At 38.8% G+C, this 21,038-nt stretch overlaps 1 protein-coding gene across 1 annotated transcript in view; it reads left to right on the top strand.

Moving 5' to 3' along the window:
- The window catches only part of MAP3K5 (mitogen-activated protein kinase kinase kinase 5), a 108,575-nt gene that overhangs the window by 55,336 nt on the left and 32,201 nt on the right, over window positions 1–21,038 (top strand). The window contains exons 8-12 of the mRNA XM_055810378.1: window positions 171–283; window positions 5,678–5,837; window positions 7,925–8,078; window positions 11,509–11,616; window positions 17,009–17,058. Coding sequence (XP_055666353.1) covers window positions 171–283; window positions 5,678–5,837; window positions 7,925–8,078; window positions 11,509–11,616; window positions 17,009–17,058 — 585 coding nt within the window. The remainder of the gene's footprint in view (window positions 1–170; window positions 284–5,677; window positions 5,838–7,924; window positions 8,079–11,508; window positions 11,617–17,008; window positions 17,059–21,038) is intronic.

Genomic DNA, 21,038 nt, shown 5'->3' with positions numbered 1-21,038 from the left:
TCCTAAAAATAACCACAGAGCATGTGTGGAAAACAGTAAAATATTTTTGCTTCCATGGATTCTTGCTGTGTAAACAGAAGATAAGCACTTAAAGTAACCTAAAAGTGTAATTATGTCCCTATTAGATTGAATTATTTAGAAGGTAAACTTGTATGTTTGTTTTTTTCTAGGTTCAAGAAGGCATTTGAGTCAGAGCCAACGTTACAGTCAGGAATTAATTATGCAGTACTCCTCCTGGCAGCTGGACATTGCTTTGATACTTCTTTTGAGCTACGGAAAGTTGGTAATTATAGCTTGCAAATTCACGATGAAATCACATTCTAGTGAAAGTATGACACCACCCACTATATTAGGGGGAAAATCTGGTGGTTGTATGTGAATGCTTTGATAGTGAGCATGTGAATGTTTAAGTGGGTCTCCTGCACCGCCACTGATCCTACCTGGCTGCAGGTGAGCACTGTGATGAAGACCTGCTTCCAGTTTCAGGGTCTTAACTGGTTACCAGAGCTTAATGAAAACTGACAGCCCTTCTTTGCAATGGCATAATTTGTGTGAAACAAGAGCACCTGAAGGGGGAATCCAGTTCCAGTTGGCATTCCTTAAAACAACTAACCAAACAAAACCCCCTGTAAAACTGTATGGAATATGGACAAAAAGTCCGTCCTAAGAGTGAGGAAAATGTGCTTGACTTGAGCTTGGGGTGGGCTGAGAGAAGTATGTTTCTTTTGTGATGTTTTCGTTGAGGTTTCCTGAATGTCTGTATTCATAGAATCATAGAATCAGAGTGTTTTACATTGGGAAGGACCTTTTAAAGAACATCTAGTCCAACAGCCCTGCTGTGGGCTGGGACATCTTTCACGAGATCAGGTTACTCAGCCTGACCTTGAGCACTTCCAGTGATGGGACATTCACAGTTTCCCAGGGCAACCTGGTCCAATTTCTCACCACCCTCGATGTAAAAAAAACATGTCTTGTTTAAGAAAGAATTATTAAGGTGTCCAATTTGTTTGGGATTTTGGTGGATTTGAGGAGAGTGCAAAGTCAAGACTAGTCAGTAATACTTTGGAAGGTATGGGAGAAAGCACTGAACGTTGTAATATGTGGTAACATATCCTTTGCAACTGGCATTCTTCTCCATGAATTCATATAATTCTTGACTTACTGTAAAGTCTTTTTTGTCCTTCTGTCTCCTGAGGAGGTTGTCCAGTGGGATGGAAACAATGTTCTTCACAGAACATATCTGCAGTCAGTCACTGTTGTAGTTCAGATGTTAGGTGTGCACTGTATGCCTGGAAGTAGATTTCTAGATAGAGAAGTTTTTTGAGTGTGAAAATGAGAGTGAGATGGATACTTTCAGGTAGATAATAGAAGTGAAACTGAAATTTTCTGGTGTGAATGAAGGTATTGGTTTGGATGCGATAGGCTGCATAGAGTTGCCCCGACTGCTGTGTTTGCACTTCTGTGAGTGCTTGAGATCTTGTTTTTTTGGGTCAGATAAATACTTTCATCTCTTGCACTGGAATTTGAAGTCTTGTGCCTTAAGGTCTCCCTTAAGCCTTCATTTCTCAAGGCTGAACAAACCCAGTTCTTTCAGCCTTTCCTCATATGGCTGGCTTCCCAGTCCTTTCGTGATCTTTGTGATCTTCTTCTGCACCCTCTCCAGCCTGTCCACATCTCTTTTTGTATAGTGGGGACCAAAAGTGAACACAGTATTCCAGGTGTGGTCTGACAAGTGCTAAGTAGAGTGGGATAACGACTTCTTTATTTCTGCTGGTGATGCCCTTGTTGATGCAACCCAGCATCCTGTTGGCTTGCTCTCCTGCCACAGCAGCTTGCTATGCACTCATATCGAGCTTGTCCACCAGGACCCCCAGGTCCCTTTCCACAGAGCTGTTCCCCAGCCAGGTAGATCCCAGCCTGGGCTGCACTCCTGGATTATGTTTTCACAGGTGCGAGACTTTACCTTTGTCTTTGTACAATGAGGTTTGTCAGCTGGTTTGAGTTGTGCTGGATTCTAAGGATAATTTAGTATTTTCTTTGTCTTGGGCTAACAATGTTTTAAACAAAAAGTAAGCAAAACTGCAGAGGTTGTGTGGGAAATGTCACCTCTTGTTTAGGTGTGCATGTACAAGACCATTTGTTAGTAGTAGTTAGATTTACCTGCCAGTGCTTTCAGTTTGGTGTCCACCCACAGCATTATCTGTAGCACATAGAAATTAGAGGAAGTTTGTCTTCTGATGGGAGATGAGGAGAGAGGTGAGAGCCAGTCTCAGTCCAGGTTATATGGAAATTATATTGATAGGTTGGGAAAGGCTAAGGAAGGATATGGTCCCTAACAGCACTTCAAAGAGTCATGAGGCTGTAATTGTGTTCTGATTGTGTTGGTAACAATGTAATAACTCCAGTAAAACTAAGTTCAGTATCCAAGAGAATTTTTATCATTCTGCATCAGATCAGAAAATTGGCCTTCTAGAAATTGCTACCTCTATTTGTCAGATAATAGCTCACAACTAAATGATCATGTGAAGCATTAATGAAAATCCTCCTTCTATTTTATGAATAGTATTGCTTTCTTAACTGTACAAACTTGCAGAACTTTGAGACGAAAACTGAAATGCAGTGCTTTGCATTGGCATTAATAATCTCCGCAGGCTGTGCAGCTTTGACACACAAAGGATCCTGTAGTACAAATTGTTCTGTCAATATTTGAGGAGGGAAAGCAGTTTATTTATAAAGCCTTCACAGTAGTATTTAACTGGTAATATCTACTTACTGTATCTTATTGTCTTTGCAAGTTGTAGGGATATTGTTGGCGTTATAAAAACAATGGCTTTTCTGGCATTAACGGTTCCTCTATTTTGGCTCATTTATTTTTAAAGCAAAATATTTTTGAGAAAATATACTGGAATTCAATTGCTACTTTTTTTTTCTCTGCTTGTGAATGCCAAGTTTATCATGGAAGGAGTTAATGTCTTGGCTTTGCTTGGATTTTCTCATACTCTGAAGAAAACTTCATGTGGTTTTGGTTGATGGTGAAATCAAAATAAACTAGAGAAGGGAAATATATGAAGGGACTAAAAACTCAGAGTGAAATTCATGAAGGTGTTCACTTTGCATAGCTGCATAGAAAGGTTGTTTTTGTTCTCCCACCCCCCCAAAAAAACCAAAATCCATTGAAAGCAAAACAAACCCCCACCTCTATAAACTAGAGTTACAGTCTTTTGAACCTGCTGCTAATATCTCCACACTGCAACTGCATTTTTCAAACTTGCCTTTCAGGGATAAGTAAATTTGCAGAGGAAGGTCAGCAAACTAGAGTGAGTTTCAGTGCCGAGTATCTCATTTTTCTCAGAAGAATTTGATAAGAGGGTGATGTTGTCTTCTTTAGGGTAATAGGATCTGCTTCATCAAATACTTGGGTAAAATTTCCCGTTCATCCAGGTTACGTAACAGTAATGATTCCCAAACTTGGTATCCTTCGATATCATTACTGCTACATGTGCATCTTTTCTTCTGCCACCTTCCTGTAGCTCTCCCTTATTCCATGACCTGGGACTCAAAATCCTTGCTGTCACCAGCCTTACCCTGCTAACAAACACTTTGACCTGCCACACTGTAATCCCAGTCCCTCCCTATGTGAGCTGTACTTTTCATCAAACCCACACACTCGGTTTGTACCTTGCTTTGGCTCTGTTCTCACGCCTGGAGCACTGGAGCGCTGGTATGGCTGGGTTCCTGCAGGTGCAATGAAGCATGGCGGAGTATGCAAACGTGTGAACCAGAGAGCAGTGTTGCCGCTGGCTGTGACAAATAACTTGTGATAGTTTGTCAGCAGTCACTGCAACTGTGAGTGCCATTGCTCGGTGCTCAGCAGGGGCCCTCCACACAGCTCAGTTGCTCCCTTTCCCCTTCCTCCCAGCAGAGGCAGACCTGTCTGAAATGATTCATGTATCCCTGTGACACCAGTTCCTTACTTCCCCTGTGATGAGGTCACATTCAAAGCCTGTGGAAGTTAGTGGGTGTCTGTCTGCTCTTCTATGCTGCTGTCATGTGCATGCAAACGTTTTAGCAGAGCCCTTCAGCCTTTAAGGATATTGTTGAGCAGCGTTACTCCAGGATCCTGGGGAAGATACATTTTTTCCATTTACTGTGATTTACCATGGTGTATAGGTAGCATGTAGGTTTTGATTTCTAGAACCCAACTGAAGTTGAGCACATTTAACACAAATTCCCCCTTCCTATCCTACACCGCCAAGTGTAGGTGTACATCCTCAAGTGGTCTCTTGACAATGTGCTTGTATATGGCACCCTGCCTTAAAGCCTTGCAGAGCTCATATACATGGTCACTGCTGTATGTTGTGGAGTTGATGTTGGTGATGTACATTGCGTCGTGGCTCAAGTAGATCTGAGATATTTTCTAAAATCTACTGTGTTTTTTTCTCTTCAGGAATAACTAAACAAAATTATTTCCCGAGAACTAGTAATGTTTTTAGATGATTTAAGTATTATTTTGTTCTGGGTGTTACTCAAGCATGACAATTTCTTGTTAGTGAGAGAGCACGAAGTGTGAAATATAGATGTGAAATGGGCTATAGACCACTTGAATACCATTTCACATTTTAAAAACATTTATTATGTGATGTTGATGACACAAAAATCTGAACAACATGAGAAAACAAGGTGAATTTTGTAGACTGAAATGCAGCTAATGTAATGATACCCATTTTCTTAAGATCTATTGCTGCTTCCAGTATGAAGTTTGGTCTGCTAGCTACTTAAGGAAGTTAAGGAAAAAATAAAGATCAACAGTTGCATTGAAATGTCTTGTGAACACTAAGCCTTAATATCAAGGACGACGAAAGGTGATGTGGGAGGGAAACTGTCGTAGTGGAGGTGTGGGAAAAGTGAATAAAGGACTATGGTGGTGAAGAGGTTTGTCTTGTAACCTGCAAGTGGTTTTATTTGTGGGGGATGGTGTAGCATCTCTCGTGTTAGCCATAAATATTTAGCAGCTAATATGAACTAAAATTCATCCTGAAGGCCACAGGGAAACTTGTAGTTCTCAGAAAATTTAGCAAGTCAAAATAAAACCTGAGGGTCTCCATAGTCTTTGAGTTGCTGAGGGACTTATGAATATTAATAGATGTCTTTCATTGGGGTAGGACTTGCGGCAATTAAAAGAACATCATTGCTGGAAGAAGCCCAGTGGATCATCTGTTCCTTCTGCATGGGACCTTGTCTATAAAGGTAAGTTTGGGGCTTGGGGCTTGTAAGTCAAAAAAACAAAGCAGCAAAAAACATAATAGGTGCCTTATTCAGCATCTGTTAAGTTTTTACAGCTATGTTGTGTAGCCTAAGGCCCCAATTTACCTTTACAGATGAGGTCCATGCACGAACATAGGTAATCTGACTGTGGCCTTGTCCTGACAGTGATGTCTTAAAGTTCCTTTCTTGAGAGGCCTTTAGGAAGAGGGGGAGGGAAAAAAAAAAGTCACCTGCTACCACATAGGGTGTTTGGAAGCATATAACATTAACTGGTAAGTATGTTTTTCATCTTATTTCATTGAAATGGAGAGGCTACAGTAATTTAAGCAATTAATATATTTCAGATCAGGGAAACGGTGATTTTAAAACTGCATTAATACAGTCTTGTGACCTATTATTCTTTTTACTACAGGAGTAAAGATCAGCAGCCTGCTTGGTAAAAAGGGGAGCTTGGAGAAACTGCAGAGCTATTGGGAAGTGGGATCTTTCTTGGGGGCCAGTATGTTGGCTAATGACCATATAAGAGTGATCCAGGCTTCAGAAAAGCTGTTTAAGCTAAAAGCACCAGCATGGTAAGGTGATAAATGAGATCATGTACATTGCTATGTGTTAAGATGTTGGACCCCTTCAGCTTTCACATTCAACCTTGTATTTAGCTGACAGGAGATTGGTTTTGGGATTTTAATAGATTTTGATGTCTGTTTACTGTTTCACTGTACTTTACACAGACAAGGGACTCTCTTCCCCTTTTGCTCTTATTCAGGAATAGATTTTATATGGGTCTTTAATTTGATGTCTGAGAAGGACAGATTCATCATTGGCTCCAGACCCTTCTGAGGGCAAGGGGGAAAGGAGGAGTTGCTTGTAGGCACCACACTTCAGTGGTTACCTTGCTGAAGAGAAGTTCTGGTGGCTTGTGGGTTTAGTCATAACTGCCTGGAAGTTTGGGGGAATGCAGACAGCTTGGCTAGAAAGGCACGCATATACCTTGGAATACTGTGATGGTTGTGGCACATCCAGCTGTTTTAGGATCTTGAACACAAATGAACTATATGGTGCAAATTGCATCTCGTTGTGACTGAGATGAATGCAGATTAACATCCAGTTAACAGAAAGGTTATAAATCTAGGGTTATAGACTCAACATCTGTTAGGCAAAGGGCAAGAGATGTGTGCTGACAGCAGGCTCTTGGAACCTGTTCTGCTTTGGATATAGACAGCAAGTAAGGATCAGTCACCTACTCATCGAGGGCTGGAATCCTTTTAGCTGGTGAGAAGCAAGACTCCTTTCTGACTAAAAAAGTCGTCACTGCCAATTGAAAGAGTGTGTCTGTCACAGCCAATGTATTTTTGTCTTTATAAAGGCTAGAAGGTGCCTCCAAAAGCTGATCAGAGGGGAATATATCTATGTATGCTAAAATATGGAAATGCTAAGTTTCTATATTGATATAATATGGGAAACTTAAAATTAAGAATTTTCTGGCCACATATTTTATAAATGCTGTTTACAGTGTATTTATGTGCAAGGTTTCCCAGATTTACTATGTGCGTATTTTACTGAGAAGCTGGATAGCATTCCCTGGAAGTCTCCTGGTAGAATTTTCTGGAGTTTGAATGCCTGGTCGTCAGGATTTTATGTACCAGTGCCTTTGGCGTTTAAGCCTGTGGATTAAACTCTGAAAATGCAGCACACTCATTTGTGCTTCAGGAAGGATTTCTCCTGTGAGCAATTCCCCCCCAGTCTGTTGCCCACTTAGTGCAAAGGGGAGTATGTACGGTGCCTTAAGCTAGACATCCCCATAGCCTAAGGATGATTGGAAAATGCACAGCTATGGATCGGTTTCCAAAAGGCCTCTGAGTTTACATTATACCTTCTTGTCATACCTGGAAACAGTTTCCACGAATAGCCTAATTGCGATGAGGCGGTAGCTGTGATAAATCCTCTTTAAGCATGTGTATATTGCTGTAGTATTAATAAAAATTGCATAAGATTATGTTTACAACTTTTCTTCAGAAATGCCAAAAGAAGGCAGTGCTATGAGGAGCCCCATAAATCAACCACAGAAAGCAGAACAGCAGAGAGGGATGAGCTGCATTTAGGGGAGACATTCAGCACTGCTGTTACCCTTCCCCAGCAATGCCAAAAGGCTGCTTTAGCGTAGCTGTTGCCATCTTTATAGGATAATAATTTCCAGAAATATTGTGTTTTAGAAATCAGTGTTAAACAGCTGCCAATGGAGGTACAATGCAGAAGGCAGAACAGTGTAGAAAGATAAACTAGAGGACTTTATCACCTGAGTTTTTATCTGATGTTGGTCACTACTAAAATAAGTTTCACATGGGCTCAGTTTGGTCCATAGGTAGAGGGTTTCACTATTTCATGAAGCTTTTGTGGTTTAGGATAGTAAACAGTATATGGGATCAGGAATATATGCAGGGAGGAGTATCCTGGAACTCATTTGTATTTCAGGTTACTAATATAGCAGATATATTTCCAGTGCTAAATGGGAAATTGCTAGATTAAAAGCAATCCTAGAGAACCAAAATCTTACCAGCTGCCTTGGTGTTGCCATGGTGGGTGCTTCAGTTGTGATTAAAGGTAGAGACAACATTATTTACAAATTGTATTAAATTTACCGTGTATGCTTGGATTATCACAGGTACCTGAAGTCTATTGTAGAGACTATTTTGATATATCAGCATTTTAAGAAACTAACTCCAGAACAACACACAGCCAAACAGGAACTTGTGGACTTCTGGATGGACTTCCTTGTTGAAGCCACAAAGACAGATGTGTCTGTAGTTCGATTTCCAGTAAGTGCTGGTTTTATTGTTTTTCTGCTGTTTTTTAAAAAAATAAATTATGACATGAAAGAAATAAACACAAAACACTGCTTGCTTCTAGATTGCCAGGTAATAAATTGCTTGTCCAGAAGGAATGTATTTGGCCTGCATATTAGATTGTAGCCATGTGGAATTAATTAAAACCAATGGGGTTTCACAGTGTGTTCCATAAGAAAGTAATGAGGTAAAAAGTCAAGACAGAACTCTGCTATTTAGTGTTTGCTACCGATGCAAACCTTTGCAGTGTATTCCAGGTGATACTACATTAACTATATTATGTTTTGAAGCAAAGATACTTAATTTCAGTCTCTTTCTAGCTCAGCAGGCTTTGCATAACCTACTGCTGTGCTGTGTTAAAGGTTAAAAACCAGCCCACGCAGTCAGAAATCTATTGTTCCAGGAACTAGACTGCGTATTTCAACAACATTGCACTATAAACATGTGTATATATATCTATACACACTTTTCTGATTTCTTCCACAAACATTTTGCTAAAAGTTTTTATTGGGTGTTGCACAATGCCCTGAAAGTATACTGTGAAAAGATCTTTATTCCCTGTACGTACTAACGATATATGTATGGGAAATAACGTCTTGGGTATTCCTTTTAGCTAACCAGTAGCAAATACAGCTTTTTGTTTTAAATAGTGGTTCTGTTGCCTCCTAGATACTCGGAAGTGCATAATGATTATTTTGTACAGTTCTTTTGGTTTCTGCCTGTAGATGGGATAATAAACCATAAGGAAGATTCCAGTCTTGAACAGCAACAGCTTGAGGCAGTAAAGTGGAAGCAACATGAGACTCTAGGGAGTCTGGTTCTCCTTCTCCAGTGAGAATGAGCATAAAGTTTTGCAGGGAAGCAAAAAATATTTTGAATCCTTTGGTTTTTGTAAAAGGCAAGGGCTCTGTTCTTTTTAGATTTTTGATGATGAAATGATGCAATTAGAGACAAAATAGGCTCTGACGTATAAAACTGAATCAAATGGTTTGGATTTTTATTAATATTAAGAGACAAACCAAAACTGATCATGGCAATAGCATGAGCCAAAGCATAAACCCGGTGACCACATAATTTGATTGTGTTGTACAGGAAACTATTCTGGGTGTTGCAGACAGATACAAAAGTTCTATTTGTGCCTATTTAGAGAGAAAATCACACTATTCAACAAGTTACCAAAATGAAACCTAGTAACCTTATTTTCCCTCGCTTCTCCCAGGTTCTTGCAAATAATTTATTCTAAAAGAAGGTTTTTGCAGATTTACTTATTGTGAATTGTTCTCAGAGCTTGAACTTGAAAACTTTGCTGTCCATCCGTACTAGCTTAGCTGTCAGTTACTTAGTAGCATCGGTCTCATCATCCTCTTTTTGGCCTTCAGAGGAAGAAATGACACAGCATGTGGGTAACTTGCTGTGGGCTAAACTCCAATTTATGAAATGGTTTTAACCCAGGTTTTAGAAATTTTAACTGCCTGGAGATGCCAAACGATACATTTGAATCCCACTGGTCATCATTTACAGGGTTAAATGCCTAGGTACTTCTCAAAATTTGGCTTTGTGCTTCTTCCAGTGTATCTGTGAGCTCCTTGACTCTGTGGGAGGTGACATAGCTTAGATTTAACTCTAAGCCTTAGCTTTTTCCAAGACTTCCTGTTTAGATCTATATGTTTGGGTTTTTTAAAAAATAGACGTAGACCAATGTTAAAGGAAAAATTCACGCAGACCTGGGTACCACTGGGCTTGCTTTAATCACAACTCAGAGTTGGGCCACCACATCAGTGAGTAGCTGAGAACAAAGGGATACAGCACAGCTTATATACACTTACCAAATCATTAGTCAATGTCTAAAGTTTTTAGAAGTTCGCTTTAGTCTTGTCAGTTCTGCGAATCCATCACCTGACCCTGTCCCAGTTGATTCATCTATTTGGTTCCAGTCTCTGCCTTGGTTTCAAGGTCCTCCTTGCATCATGATCTTCTTTCTGCCTGCTTTAACTCACACAGTCCTTTAACAAGGACTTTGAACAAGTCTTTGAACAAGCAATTTCTATTCACATATACTAATTTTTGTAAAAACACCTGGGTTTCTGAGAGCAACTGTGTATACAAATTGATCATCTGTTGTTTTTCTATTCTCCTACTGATTAACTTCACTATGTTTTAAACCAGCCTTGGATTAGGCCTATACCAGGGATGAGACTTGGTTCTGCCATTTAGCAGCTTCAGCACTTTAAATTTCTTCATTCAAAATACATTTTCTTTAACAACCAAGTTGCCCCAGGCAGTTGTCATTTCCTAAACCAATTCTTTGAACTCAAAAAATTTTCAAATGAGAAGTTCTGTATCTTGGATATTTTGAAGATTATATATGATTTGAGCTTTTATGGGAGAGGGAGGGGCAGAAGAAGGGAAGGAGATTATCAGTTTGTTAATTATTTTTAACTTAGTCCTATTTTATAAATGTCTTTCAGCTAAACACTGAGGGCTAAAAGTCTTCCTATGCCTGCTGCAGTGGAAGAGAGTAGCTTTTTCTTGAATTAATAACAATACTTAACATTCTGAATAATGAGAATACCTTCAACACAGGCAATATAGATTTGGTGGTTTAGACATCAGATTTTAACCACTGGAAATCTAAAATAGATAGTTCTAATGAGAGACCACACTTCAAATACCCAAAATTTGTCGACTTTTTCCTTTAAAGCATGCTGGAAGCTTTAAAGATCTGGAGGTAATTCTGCCAGAACATTATTGAAGTGGCAGAGTGTCTGGCTTCTTTTACTAAGTGGTTAGACCAAATCTTGCTGCATAGCATCCCATCTCTTTTACATGATGGTTCTATTTTTTGTTTCACTTGTTACGGGAAATCTTATATAATCTTTAGGTGTCAACCTCTTGCAGTGCTGCTTGCTGCTTTTGAGAAAAATGATCTGATCTGGTGGCTAAAGTTCACAGTGCTCTAAATCAAAAGCAGTTCAGTCTAGCTCTAGGTTGATGTGTTTTTCTGATTTTACCCAAATGCACTCCTACCAAAAGATGATAAAGGTATATCATGAATCCTTTCCACAGGGGAGATGGACATTCTTGAATGGCATTGTGACAGAAAAATTTCAGAATCTGATAGTTGTCAGAGAAATCATGTGGGTGATTGTGATATGTGCTACCAATTAACTCATAATAGCTTTATATAAGAAACGAAATTAAAATTGGCCTTTTTTTTTTTTTTTTAATCTTAAGTTGCTGTCAGCCATACTAAACTAGCCCAGTACCTAAAATTTTATTTTCATTCTGTTTTCCCTATTTTTCCTGCTATGGTATGACTACAGAAATAGTTTTAACAGATTTTAATACTTTTTGCAGTTCTGCATATTTTGTACTAACTCTTAAAAATTGTTTTTTCTACAAGGTTTTGATATTAGAACCAACAAAAATCTATCAGCCCTCATATCTCTCCATCAACAGCGAAGCTGAAGAGAAGACTGTATCTATCTGGCATGTGCTGCCCGATGACAAGGTATATCATGATGTCTGTAGTTGTAACTTTTTTCACAATTTAAAAGTATGCATGGTAGGTAAGGCACATAACATGTAAACGGTTGCATTTAATAATGGATTCTGCAAAGGAGAAGGGTGTCGTAACACACAGGAAGATACTGTGGACATACGTTGCCATACCTTTTTTTTTTTAAAAAAAAATATGGCATTCTTAATTTTTTCTTTGTTTGTTTTGTTGTTCAACGGATCTTTTATCTCCATTTTTTTAAATGCATTATCTTTAAGGTTGTTTTAAACCACTGTATAATGTACAAGAAGTCTGTTGCTTAAGGTTTCCTAAGTAATTTACAATATACTGCCATCACATAAATAATGTAGCATAAAATTACTTATACAAACAGAACGATCTTGTTCCTCTACTTGCAGTATTGCTTGTCAGCTGTGGTAAATACTCCTTTAATATGAAAGTGATAGAGGCTGGTGTCTTAAAAGAGAGCGGAAACAATCAAAAGCTAAAGAAGTATCTGGCAGAAGGATAGATAGATGCTCAGAAGGTCTAGAAATTGAAAAAGCTGGGAAGTCCGTATGTCAAGGTGTGAGATAGCCAGATGTATTTGGAAAGCAGCTTAGAAAATATGGAGATGCAAGGGGAGAGGAAAACCTAGAGTGGTTATTGCATTCTGGGATGCTTAGGAAATAAAATGTTGGTAAGAATGAAGACAGAGAGGAACCTCGGAGAAGGATGGGAGCATGGGAATGTGGAGGGGGTATATGAAGACTGAATGGAGGCTGAGTCAGATGGAGGCACAGCACTGGAGATGGTGCAGTTTTTAAGTAGCGCTATTCATTCTTCCATGTCTGCATTTTGTTTGTCTGCAGGATAGGACAGTGAAGGGATGTTTTTCAGGTTATCCATCCTTCAGCTTTTGAGCTTGTAGTCTGTTAAAGGAGAAACGCTTTTGCGTGCAGAATATGTGAGGCTGTACTGTTTAGAATTTTTGTTGTGAGTTCATGAGAAAATGTTCATGGACAGTGGCTGAAATAGCATAGTCAGAGCACAAACTGAAATGTTTGCCTAGACCAATGATTTTCTCTTTATTTGTGGTTTATTCTGAATGTTGTTTTTCCAAGTAGGCTCAGCCTCTGAGAGTAATATAAAATATGAATGTATGCAGTTCTTGGACAAAACAATTTTTACCACACGTTAAATAATGGTTTGTTAGTACTATAGAGTAAACCTTGGTATGGGAAAATATCCGTTCTGAAAGTATTTCTGTATTCAGAATTTAATATATTTAAAAACTACTCGTACATGTGTATTTCTTTGGATTTTGTAGGCTTTCCTTCTTTTGTGAATATGTAGTTCACCTCCAAACAATACTTTCCATTCTGTTAAGTGGCTTATGTATAGCATAAGAAGGAACATAGGACTAGAAAGAATTTTCTGGACTATTGAACCCTGTTCACCTCTGTTGCAGACACTCTTGCAATATAATGTTTTGCATAAAGTGGTCAAGCTCCATCTGAATACTAATGTAGGTTTCATAGATGACTGATTGTGCTGGAAAGTAGTTTGAGAATGCTTCTGCACCTCTAGAAGAGCCTAGAGTGGAATACTGCTGGTGAAGGAGAAGAGCATTCCTTTGTGTTCTAGCTTTCAGTTGGAATTTGTTCGTTGCCATTCCATACACATTTGTTCTTTTGCTAACACAGTGTTTATATTAAAACTTTCTTTCTCTCTCTGTTTACCTTAGAGTATTTTTAAGGAGAATCCTAATATCTTTTAGTGGTTTTGGTGGTTTTATTTGTTTTGTTTGGTTTTGGTTTATTGTTTTGGGGGATTTGGGGTGGGGGTTTTTTGTTTGTTTGGGTTTTTTAAAGGAAAACAAGGAGGCTTGGTGTACTGGACACACATGGTGTCTCTTTGCAATGACTTCTGATGTTCCAGCTTGAGTTAACCTTTTCATGTTCACTCATATTCCAAAAATGGTATTTCATGGTGCGTTCATGTATCTTTTAGCTACTTGCTTGGTACTTTCAGCAATGCCTTTTTCATAGCTATGTCACTTGACTGCCCAGTCATTCTGTGACTGGGAGAAGGACTTTGATTAGCCTGTACCTGTTTGGTGTTCAGTAGATAGGTGTTTCGGCTTCACAGTTTGTAACCTTTGCTTTGTAGTATTTTCAGTTGTAGTAATTCTGTTATTTCACTTTTAAAGTTTCTTTATAGTATGTTATACCTTTTTTTTCTTTTCTTTTTTTTTCCCCTCTCCTTCCTGATTTCTGTAATGTATCTCTGTATTTTCTGCAGATTAGTGTTTGCCTATTTTTGCCACCCTAGTGTTAATAGCATTAAACAAGGTCAGTTGTAAATGCACTCTCTAGTACTTTTGCTCTGGCCAGAATCCTTACTGTGGTGACCACATTCAGTAGCCTGGGATCTGACTGGTACTCAGTACAGGCACCTTTGCCCTGTGAGCTGTAATACCCATCAAAAGAATGCGGTGGGCAATTTCGTATTTACCCTTCAGCTGTACAATTAGTCTGTTGTTGCAAGTTTGTCAGTGTCCTTAGAATGCATCAGAAACCTTACAGGGAGAAAAGGAACTAGAAAAATTTGGAGACACCGGCTTCCTTTTCAGTTGAATATAACCGGTATAATACTTGCATTTGGTAAGAGATTATGTGCAGGAAATTGATGCATTATCTGTCAGCCCACTGCAGAGAGGAAGACTCTTACTTTGGTCCTTACTAGGCTGAAAACAGACATTTTAGGGGCTGATTAACAAGCAAAGACTGCCTGTCCTACTGCAAGGGCAGGTTAGACAGTTGTGTTTGGAACCTTCTTCAACTATCCAGTTTCAATCTACCTACCATAGGTCTGTCGGAGCTTTACCAGCTCACGCTTCAGATTTCTGTTCATTTTGGCTCATAAATTAATGGTTGTACTTATTTTCCAAAATTCAACTAGTGCTCTAAGAATCGGATTTGTGAATTACAAAATGTATGAGCTTCTTTCATGCACAAAGAAACTGAATTTCCATTTCAAACCTGAACTGGAACTCAGTGGAACCTACAGCCAGCAATTTTGTAATAAATAGGCAAATGACAGACAATACCAGGATAAATAATGTGGCTTCTTCCCTTTCCATGGCTTCTTTAGCAGCATATCTTAACACTGATGCCCTTAATATCAAGTTTTAATATAAACAAACACCTATAAAAATCAGACAGCATTATATTTTGTAGAATGCACATGACTTTTGCCTTGCAGTTGCCAAATTTTAGCAGCCCTTTCCGCATGGGGTTAGAGGAATGCAGCAGTGCTGTTTGCAAGTTTGAAAAAGAACAGCCTGTCTGTTTTGTGTTGGCTTCTGAATGCATTTTGATGAGGGGTTTTTTGGGGTGGTTGGTGGGTTTTTGCCTAACTAAAGAACAGATGCTGAATTTGGATAGCATGCCTGATATATTTACGCCAGCGTATTCAAAACTTGGCAAAATCACAAGGGACATAACTTTTGTATTATTTCATTGCTTTCATGTGTTTCATTAACTTCATGTGTTAAGTAAAAGATGTATGAATCTGGGAGATAAGTTGCATGTAAAGGACAGGTAAAACCCATAATACTTGATGCTCAAGAAGCATAAGAAGCATTTGTGCCTGTCAGGACATATATTTTAAGTTATTTGGATTTTAGATTACTCCCAATAGTGGGAATTGGACAAGTACCAATACCTACGCTCTGAAGAGAGTTTCCAAGCATGGAAGATTGGAAAGTGTCAGGATTTGTATGTGGAGGAAGGAGTAAGACAGTGCAGATACACCCTCCTTACTAGCAGAGGGACTGAGTTGGTGATCTTTCTTCATGCAAGAGAACCAGGCAACTTGAATAGTAGTTTCACAAACACTTCATACTAGCTTCAGTTAATACCTCCAGTTCAAGATGCAGTCCCACCTTTTCTTAATATCAAGCTGTTCTCCTGTCCCTGCACCCCACTGGAGAAACCCTTCCCCTGCATTTAACATTGAAGAGATACTGGAGTTACTGCTTTGTGCTTCACAATTACAGTAGTGTGAAGCTTGTGCTTCATGAAAGATGTTGGCTTGTATTTTTGGTACGTTTTATTACGCATTTTATATTAGCCTCACAACCTTTAATGTGATTTGAGCAGGAGGGAAAGAATTACGGAGGAGGAGAAAATTGATGTAGGAAGCCTTATAGAAAGCTGTTATAGCTGGGAGAATAATTTCCACTATCATTTCCTGAACATTGTGCAACTATCTTGGCAGTGTATCTGTTCTGACTTCTCTGTATCTCACTGTTCATGAAATGTTCTATAAGCTACACACCTTCACGTCATCTTTTGGAATACATTTGATTATGTTTGTTTGACACTCTGTCCTTATGCTATAAATTACCTCTCAGCAAGAAGTGCCCCTGTGCCTTGTAATTGCTCAGATCACTAAAATGCCAAATGAAATTCAGCTCTAGAAAGCAGAAATTCTTCAAGCATGTTGTGTATTATGGTGGGATCCCAAGGTTGCCAGGACTATGAGGTGGTGCAGTTCTACCTTTTCCTGAAAGGAGAATGTTTTCATTAGAAGATACAAAAGGCTTCTGTTTCCTACAGTACAGTTTTATTAGAACATAAACATAGAGCAGTATGACTTTCTACAAAAGAGAACTCAGTTCTGCTGAATGTGACAGATGTAAATTGAAAAAATCTGAAAATAGAGTGAGACCTGGCCCTTTGTGTTTTCATAGGGTGGCTTCTTTCTTCCAGCCTTGTTTATTAGTCCAGCAGCTCTTAGGGGTTTTGCTACATTCTTAAAGCTCTCTTCTGGATTCCTAGGGAACTAGAAGTCTTTTTCTTTCTTTGGACACTTGGCTTTCAGATTTATTCCTTCCCTGAGCAATTCCTCCTGCTTATATCCTGCTTATTTCCCACTTTGCTGTCCAGTATCAGACTTCTTGCTTGTAGCTCTCTCCACCTGGTCTTCCCACACGCTAGGGCACTGAGCATGCAGGGCAGGCTTTTTTTACTCTGAGGTGGAATTTTTCCCCCCACTTTACAGAGGGTTGCACGTGGCCCCAGGTTCAGCACCCAGACCAGGCTATACTAGCAGCCCTTCTGATCTGCTGTTTTGCATGCTTTCAGAAATAGTATATTGTGTTCGCAGAGTAAACAGTGAAGAAACAAACAAAAAACTTCTATCTAGAACTTCTGTTGCTTTGGTTTTGGGTGGGGAAAAAATATCCTGAAGAATCACTGTTAAAAGGTAATAGGCTGTTGTAATGCAAGTGTTTATCTTTCTATCTCTTGAGTTTCAGTCTAGAAGATAGGCCTCCCTGGCACTTCATTTATAAAAAGGAATGTTTTATTTATTTATTTTCTTCTACATGTTACAGAAGGGTATCCATGAATGGAACTTCAGTGCTGCTTCCATCAGGGGAGTAAGGTAGGTTGTTTCCCTTTCATATTTTGAAATTAAAAGAGTAATTGAACGAGTATTGTATTAAGCTGCTTCTTGGTGGAGTAACAGACACAGAATTAGAGCAGAGTATTGCAGGTACTTTCACCGGTGCCCTATTCAAAGTGAAGCCCCAGGAGTCTTATTCCAGATTCAGAAATAACCACTTGCAGAGTGCATTATGTAAAAATTTAGAAAACATAGCCTGTTGAATTAAAGGACTAATTTCCCAAAAGTTAGTAGTCACTTTGTGCTAATTAAGATTGAATTAAACTAACTGTCAATGGTTTATGTGATTTTTACCTGAGTTCTATCACAGCCAGGAGCTGCCTGGTGCACAGAAGATGTAAGCCAGGAAGTAACATGTGGATGTAGAGTGGAAGGATTTGAGGGACTGACAAGAGCAGGGTGTCCTCCAATATCTTAATTGCTTACCTTTTGTTGGGTTTCGGTGGGAGCGTGTACATTTATTTGGGTTTTTTTTCTGTTTGTGTCTGTTTATGGATATGGCAGCAAAACTGTCTCAGAGAAGGCCCATAAGGAGAGGAGTCTGTCGTCACAGAGTGGTAGCTAGACCCCAAAGTGAAAACGTGAAGATTGTTTGAGACAACAGAAATAGAACAGTCAATAGAAGAGGAAGGAGGGGGAAAAAAATGAAAGGAAAAAAATTTTTAAAAAGGCAAAAAACCACCCCAACCCCTGACGTCCTGAAGATTCATGTAGAGTAGGCTAACATGGGTTAATAAATCATAGGATCAGGAATGACTTGTGCAAGACTGGTGTGACTGGATTAGAAGAGAATGATACTATATGTTCAAGGCTATCTTTCTTCAGCACACTTCCCTCTTTGGGACAAGATTTGTGGGATACTGACAAAGAATGAAACTTTGTCATCTATTTGCTTGATTTCAGCAAAATATTTTCTGTCTGCTAGGGAGGCTTCTTATAGGGAGAATTCTTTACCTGGATTTTGTACAATTTGGCAGCAGAGAACAGCCAAATCCAAGCTAGTGGTCTGCTTTGCTAGCCTAGGTTGAATGTAGTGTGAATGCTGTTTGGCAGGGTCCAGCCTTGCAATTTGTATCTTCTGATAGTAAGAAAGTAGTGTTCTACCACTGCTGTGAAGTCTTCTGATCAGCTCTTCATCTTAGTCTCTTTCTTTTTTTTCCCTAGGCTTTATCTATACTTTGGCATCCTACAACTTTATACTTTGATGTTTGCCTTTAGTGTAATTAAAAGAAGTCCAGAAATCTTATATTTTTTCATTTTTAAAAAATAGTCATTGCTTTGTTCTAATAACTGTTCCATACACACAAAGCTGTTGCTATGTCTGCAGGATGTTTTTGCACAGATGGATGATTCTTTTTCCTTCCAAAAAGTAACTTAAAAAAACAAACTATCAATAGGCACAGAAATTCAGTCCTGTGGGAGTCAGCTTATTTTAGGCAAAAACTGCAATGATACACTTAGTTCAGTCTGGGTTTTGGTTTAGGTTTTGGTTACAGTATATTTTTGCGTGCTTCTAAAAAAAAGGAAAAACAAAAAGTTTTTTTTTTAAAAAAAAAAGTATTTATTTATTGTACTTCCCCCGCCCTCTTATTAAAATATACTGTGGTCAGTATTGTTTCTGGTGTACTCTCCCTCCCTGCATTTGTTATTTAAACTGTCAACTGTCATTTAATTTATCAATTGAATTTCCAATCTTTTCATCTGCACATATGTCCAGAACTATTTGGAAGACTTCATAGTGAGCCAAGAGTCACTGTGAATTCTTAGAAAAATCTCTGGCTGCCTCCATGAGGAGCTGCAGGGGGAAATCTTTATTTTATGCAAGTATTACACTGAATAAGCCTCTTTTCTCTCTTTTTTTTTTCTTCTAAGTAAATGCAAGTTTCTGATCACTTAATTTTTCAGTGTTTTTCAGGTGTTTTCCTAGTTTTATGAAGGCAGATATTCTTTAGACTGGGACAGCCTTCAGAACCATGTCTGCTTCTAATCTGTTTTTGTATCAAGACTATTTTGGGCTCTTTTGAAGCTCCTGGACTTAAAAGTGGTCTAGGAAGGCAGAGTTTCCAGCTTTATGAGGATTCTCAACCTTTCTAGACTAGTAAGAGCCTGCTTTTAGATGTGCCACCTTAACATACAAGGCAGGTCTTTGTATGTGATCTTGGAAGGTTTTTCAACAAAGGCTTCCATAAATATTTACTGCATTACATAAGGAGACAGAAGGTCTGAAGAGACATCTAGCATTGAAATAGCTAATGTTTTTGGTAAATACTTCAAGGAAGTGACTGAGGGGTCACTTCTTCTGTGTGCTGTGTAACAGCTGGTGTAATCAGCATCCTATTTATGAGTAATAGAACTCAGCTCTCAAGAATTGTGAAGGGACTTGGAAAGTACATAGAGCTCTGAGCAATGCAGTGCTAAATCATACTCTGTATGCAGGGAGTCATAGTATTTGGGTTTAACTTAAACCCATTGAATAGCAGTTTGTGCGCCAATGTAAATAATTCTGCTTTTGTCATATGCCTTCTTGACCTCAAACACAAATGTTTGTTATCAAATTGGGCCAAAAAGTACTGTTTAATCTTAAAGGCTTCATCAGAGCTTTTGGAACACGTCTTCTACCCCAAAGTGCTTTGCATTTTATGTTATCCAGAAAAGTTCCTAGTTGTTCTGCAGAGCTAACATCATATAAGCAAGAAGATACCATCTTTATTTTTCCAATTTAAAAATTAAAAATAAAGTAGCAGACTGAAGCTGCTAGACTACAAGGTGGTTTTTTCTCAGAGTTTGGGACAAGCACTGGATTATGAAATAACTGCTACTTGTGTTGTTTCTATGGGAGGGTGCCTCAGAGGTCATGCTGATGAATGTAGTGTTAGAAACAGTGAAAAAATTGGATTCAGGTCTGCATCCAGTTTTCTTCATAGCTTAAAAATTGACAACAAGGATGTTCATCTTCCATCCCAAGTTCTTGGAGCTTAGAATCTCGTCAGACTACTTATTTACAGCAATGGGAGGTGTCTGTATTGCTGCACTTCTAGAAAGCAGACAGAAATTCCATGGAGATGCTTTTCTGTGGTTGCTGCCAATGCTCTCAACTGTTATCTGCTGCTTCATCTGGAAGTATTAGTAAGCGGTAGTTACAGCATTTGCGGTATTTCTCGTTGACTAAGGGGAGTTCTGAATGCACACGAGCCAGGCTCAAGGCCATGCTACATTGTGCTTCCGTTTTTGTCGTCAGAGTTTCGCAAATTCAGCCCCAGTTCTGCTGTTGTAGGAGTGGGTACTATGTGTGCTTAGGAGCTGTTGGAATGAGGCATTTCCTGAGCAAATTATCTTGTCTCTTTTTATAACTTGGTTTTATTTTAGTCTTCCTTTTTTTCACTTTAGCAACTATTTTTCAGGGAGGAAAGCAACATAGAAGCAACGTAAATGCTCGCTTAAAGGGCTTAAGTATCTATGAATTTGCCTACCCTCTATGTACACACCACATTCTTACACTTTTATTTGCTGCTGTCTTAGTCAGTGGCTTCTGTGCATGTCAGGTTTAAACTGACAGTTTATTCAGTAAAATGTTTAAAGTCACATGGAACTTGAAATGAATGAGCAACTCATTTAATATCAGTTACTCCTTATCTGGAGAGTTTACCTATATGCTTGAAAATCTTGAAGGAAAAGTTAGTTTATAAACTGGTGACAGTGACTGCCTTCCCAGATGCGTACATTACTTAGCACTTACAAATTTTTCCTAGCATAAAAATAAATGTGTCACTGCACCCAAAGACAAATATTCTTATAATGAAGCTTGCTCTTGTCATAAGTAGCTTTATGAAAGGCAGGTCCCCCAGCTTGTCTGAAGAGCCATTTGTTTATCAAAAGTTACACGGCTCTACAATAAAGGAATCATAAAAAGATGCAAGGATCAGCAAGGATCTCCTATTAAAGGTGGGAAATTACAAGTA

This window comes from Falco peregrinus, chromosome 7 (assembly GCF_023634155.1).
Source record: "Falco peregrinus isolate bFalPer1 chromosome 7, bFalPer1.pri, whole genome shotgun sequence".
NCBI classification, from domain to species: Eukaryota; Metazoa; Chordata; class Aves; order Falconiformes; family Falconidae; genus Falco; species Falco peregrinus.
The sequence above is the reverse complement of the archived record's forward strand: the minus strand, read 5'-3'. Positions and strand labels throughout refer to the sequence as shown.